Here is a 5,303-nt window from a genome sequence, read left to right as displayed (position 1 = left end):
CAAATATTAGAAAATAATTCACTTTCTTAGAATTTAGTTTTCTGGAATTTACTTTTTAAAACTTAGAAAATAATTCACTTTCTTGGAATTTAGTTTTCTAGAATTTACTTTCTAAAAAAAACTACTTTCCTATAAATAAACGAGGCCCTAGTGAACCACGTTCATGAAAAAAAACATGAAACGCACGAAAAGGATTAAGTTATAAATAAATATAATAACATAAAGATCAAATAATAATTTCTAAAACTATAAGGACTCATTAATTATTTTTGCTAAACTACAGGGACTAAGTTATGATTAACTCAAAATGAAAAGGACTTGTGCATCTTCGAGTCACCGCCCCAGTATACAAGGACAATCAGTCACAAAGGGGCTACGAGCCTAAAGGCTAAGACTTTGAAAGTCAAAGTACAGAGTGAAACGTTTCCACAGGCATTGACAACATAGAGTAGTAGCCTTCTTTCAACACCCCACTCCGCGCCTATTTATTCTCGATGCCGGTAATTGGAAGAAATGCAGGAAAAAGGAAAGGTAGCGACGGGAAAGATGGAGGCAAAGCGATGGTCTTCCTTTATACTACTAGTTGTAGTTGTTTTGGGCATGTGGGAGGTGAATAAAGCTGATCCAGCACTTAGTGCTGCTCAATGCAAGGAGGAGAGGAGGCTTGGGCTTAATGCCTGCAAGCCAGTTATTTATGGCAAGCTTCCATCACCAGCTTGCTGTGAGCGTGTAAGGGTTAGCCATGTTGAATGTGTCTGCCCCGTTATCACACCAAAGCTGGCAGCTCTAATTGACCTCGATCGAGCCATTCGGCTGGTTGAAGGTTGTGGTAGAAGGGTTCCTCGTCACTTCAAGTGTGGGAGTAAGCTCTCTCCTATCATGCCCTTGTTTTGTTTTCCATGTCTCCTTCCCTTTGTGCATTTGCTGACACTTTCTATTTCACACTCTTAATTTGTAGGTATCACCACTCCATGAATTGAAGATTTAAATTTCTAACTAGTTCAATCCGGTCCTTTGTTCTTCTCTGTGACTGCAAAGGATTTATATACAGCCTATATGGCTAGAATGAATAAAAGATTTTGAATACTCTATTATCCAAATCCATTTCGCTCTTTGGTTACTAGAGATTGAACTTCATTAGTTTGCTGCAGGGTAAGAACGGGCAAATCTGTCTGTTCTTTTTTATCTTACTACTAAATAAGGTGTCTTGGCACTTATAAATTATAATTCCACTGTTATCTTCTCTTTTTCTATGACATCATGATGCGCAAATATCTTTGTTCAAGCTCTGGCTGCTCTAGCCTTTTGAATTTGATCTATGCTAGCTTCTCTTTCTTTACTTGTTTATACGGGATGTTTACTTAAGTCTTAATGGCCAAAGACCAGAATCACCACGAGGATAGGAGCCCGGACAGTTTGTGAATACACACAAAGGGGCATTAGAGAAGAGAGTTCTTCAATCTATAATCACGATTGGAAAGATAGTATATGGCAATTGATACACAGAACGAATCAAATCAATTTGGACCAATCTCAAATGGAATGAAGAAATTTATGATGTTATGGAACATGATAATTTAGAGGCAAATACACGAGCAATAACCCAAATCGTCCAGTTATATATGAACCCTTCAATGCATTGCATATGCTGAGTTTTTTCTTCCCCCCCTTTCGGACTACAATGAATAAATAAATTGCTTTGATATACAAGAATTCAAGAGCAAAAGCTATACGATATATTTGTGTTTAACATTTCGGTGCGTGAGAAAAGCTCATAGTATACAATCACAAACTACTTTTCACAGATCCTATCAGGTGGTTTGCAGAAAAGCAGCGGCAGTGCTGTGGTGGCTAAAATGTCACTGCAGTAACAGTAGGGCTCTCCAGTGAGAAAAAATGAAGCAAGGTTGAATTTGATTTCAGTAACGGGAGCACACCAAAGATAAACAGCATAATTCGAAGACGGTAATGCTGCGAGGCGTACAATGATAGAAGTGGTTGATGTATTTGCTCTGTAATCACACCAGAGCTGCAATTGCATTTGCAGGCCTTGTCAACTTCAAACTGTGCCCTTGTGCTTCTTAACAATTTATCATAGGAGGGTCCCCCCTCATCACTGTTAACGCGGGCGTCAGTAAATGCGTCCCACATCAGAACATCACAAAGATTTGGTGGAAGTAATGGTTTTTGTTGGACTCTACTGAGACAGCGTCCTGTTCAGCCACACCCCTTCAAATTCAGAAGATCAGCATGACACTTCTTCAAAGGTTATTGCTAACGATAAGATAGGATAAAAATAAAGGAGAGAGTTTACATTTTTTTTCTTCATATTTGCCATTCATTGTAAAATAGAAGTTTATTTATAAATTTCCAATGATAGTTATGTGAAATAAAATCTCAAAGACTCATCTGCTTTATGGTATCAGAGCCAAGGAATCCATTCTGTGTTCATCATGTTCTCCACCACTTTCTCTTCTGATCTCACCTTCAATTATACCCCTACACATCCTACTCGTCATATGACACTCAAACTTGTGACTTGCCATGTAAAGCTCAACTTCTCCCCTATCTCGGTGGCAAAAAACTCCTTAGGCTTGTAGATGGTACTATGTCCGCACCTCCCAAAATGCTACACACGACCTCTACTTAGATTTCCATTTCAAATCCCGCCTATGATTTTTGGTACGAGCAAGGTCAGCTCATTTTGAGTACCCTCATCTCTTCCCTTTCTGAACCTATCCTCACCCATGTTGTTGGTCTTGAAACCTCTAGAGATGTCTGGTTCACTTTGGAGAAAATGTTCTTCACAACATCATGAGCTCGCCAAACCGACACTCTCTGTCAACTAAGTACTTAAAAAAGGTGGTCTTTCAATCCAGGATTACTTTAAAAAAGCCAAGGGCCTTGCTAACATACTTTTAACCACCTGACAACTTTTAGGAGATTCGGAGCTCATCTCTTATATTCTAGATAGCTTGCCAACAGAGCATGACCCTTTTATATTACATCAGTTAACACTATCTGGAACCAACGCGGATTGATGAACTATTTGGCCATCTTCTTGCACATGAGTTACATGTGCCTCCATTGATATCTCTGCAAATCTAGCCGTTCGTTCTCCTAAAAACAATGGCCGTGTCAAATTTTCTCCGGTATTCCTTTCCGTGGTGCTAAGAATTGAGGGCGTGGACTTTGTCGTGGCCCTCCCAATCCCTCAATTTCTTCAACAAATAAATCGGGCTCCTCTCGTACCATCTGCCAAATTTATCTTAGACTTGGCCACACAGCTCCATAATGCTCGTATAGATTTGATCAAGGATTCCAAACTCCCTCAGCACCTCAGGTCTATGTCACAACTACTTCACCATGGCATGATCGGCGTGGTACCTTAATACAAGTGCTACTCATCATATGACATCTGACTTGGGCAATTTGAATTTACAGACTTATGACTATACTGGACAAGATCAAGTTATTGTTAGCAATGGAAAAGGTTTGAATATTCATCATGTTGGTTCTTTTTATTTCTTTTCATCTTCCAAATCTCTCTTTCTAAAAAATATTCATGTTCCCCGTATAAAAAACCTTCCAAATCTCTCTTTCTAAAAAATATTCTTCATGTTCCCCGTATAAAAAAAAAAATCTCATTTTAGTTTATCAATTTACCAAGGATAACAAAGTGTATTTTGAATTTTTCCCATCCTTTTTCTATATCAAGGATTGATCCTAGGGATCCCTCCTACTTAAAGGCAAGAGTACCACTGGTCTATACCCATTACAACAGCTCTCAAAGTTTTCTGAGTATTCTCCTGCTGCTTTTCTCCATGTTCAGGCCTGTATTGATCAATGTCATAATCGTTTTGGCCATCTTTCTCTCCGTGTTATTCAGAACATTTTATCTCAACACCATTTAGTTGTTCCTAGTTCTAATTCTAATAATGTCTGTCATTCCTGTCAGCCTGGGAAGAATCACAAACACCCTTTTCATTTGTCCTCAGAGGGTCCTTTAGATTTAGTGTTTACTGATGTATATGGAATTTCTCCCCAACTCTCAAAACATGGCGTCGGCTATGAATGAGGAATTCACAGCCCTTAGGCAAAATGGTACATGATTCTTGTTTCCCCAAGACCCAATATGAATCTAGTAGGCTGGAAATGGGTTTTCAAGATAAAACAATGGGCAAATGGATACGTCGAAAGATACAGGGCAAGTCTTATGGCTAAAGGTTATCACCAACAAGCAAGTTCAGACTATGGAGAAACTTACAATCCGGTGGTCAAGCCCATCACCATTCAGCTCATCTTATCACTTGTTATATTTGGTTCCTTCACCAATTAGACGTGAAAAAAACATTCTTTCATGGGGATATTGAAGAAGATATATCCATGGATTAACCATCTATTTTTAAATATTCTATCTGGATCATTTAAAAAAAATTATGTATGGTTTAAAACAATCTCTTCAAACTCAGCTTTCATATGAGTAACTTATAATACAATTATTTTTTTAGACTTGTAGTAATTTAAAAAAATTATTTTCCAATCATTTATATACTTTAAAATCATTTTATTTTTATAATTTTCAAAAAAAAAATACATGTAGTAATAAATTCATTTGAATATTAAATAATATCTTAATTATATATAAACATAAAAATATATCCTATTATTTTTTTAGACTTGCTGTCCGTGCTAAGGTGTCAAACGATTTAACACTTTAATGCAATGCTAAAGAGACAACATGGTCCTTGAAGATTCTCTGTATGCTTGTTCTTGCTATCAACATTAAAAAAAATAAAAAAAAAATCCGAAAAGATAAATTTAAAAAATTTAAATTCATTATCTTCGTGAATGTTCGGGTTGAGTGCTTTCCCTTTTCTATTTTTTGAACTGAAAAAAAAAAAGTGATAAAGATGGATAGATGGGGACCCATTACCACAACCTGATCAACCCAAAAACATAATTTTCTTGATGAATGTGCTTCGTTTAACAAAACCCAGAGGAGGTTATAATAAATATTCAAAAGAATTCGAACACCCAAAATAAGGATTAAAAAAAGCATATGTTTAATTAAAACATCTTCTTTCAATTAATGTATTTCTTTGGCAATCTGTTTATCAAAATACTTATTTTTAGATACAAAATTATAAAAGCAAATTTAAAAAATAATTTTTGGATGATCATGATGTAGATATATTAAAACAATATAAGAATAATAAACTGGAACTTTTTGGAGGTTTTTTTTTTTTTTTTTGTAATCATGATATAATACAAATAATTACAGACTAAAATTTTAGGAGAAA

At 36.1% G+C, this 5,303-nt stretch overlaps 1 protein-coding gene across 1 annotated transcript; it reads left to right on the top strand.

Moving 5' to 3' along the window:
* The first annotated feature begins 493 nt into the window (after positions 1–493).
* Positions 494–1,258, top strand: LOC105130948 (uncharacterized). Its single transcript, XM_011033683.1, has 2 exons — positions 494–862; positions 959–1,258. Exons 1-2 carry the CDS (start codon positions 514–516, stop codon positions 973–975), a joined length of 366 nt encoding a protein of 121 aa, XP_011031985.1. The 5' UTR covers positions 494–513; the 3' UTR covers positions 976–1,258.
* Positions 1,259–5,303: the final 4,045 nt, after the last annotated feature.

Source organism: Populus euphratica, unplaced genomic scaffold (assembly GCF_000495115.2).
Source record: "Populus euphratica unplaced genomic scaffold, PopEup_1.0 scaffold43.1, whole genome shotgun sequence".
In the NCBI taxonomy this organism is placed as follows: Eukaryota; Viridiplantae; Streptophyta; class Magnoliopsida; order Malpighiales; family Salicaceae; genus Populus; species Populus euphratica.
Note: the sequence above shows the minus strand (reverse complement) of the source record. Positions and strands in the feature narration are given on the sequence as shown.

Excerpts from the sequence above, each read along its gene's own strand:
- LOC105130948 (XM_011033683.1), top strand. The coding sequence starts at position 514 with ATGCAGGAAAAAGGAAAGGTAGCGACGGGAAAGATGGAGGCAAAGCGA.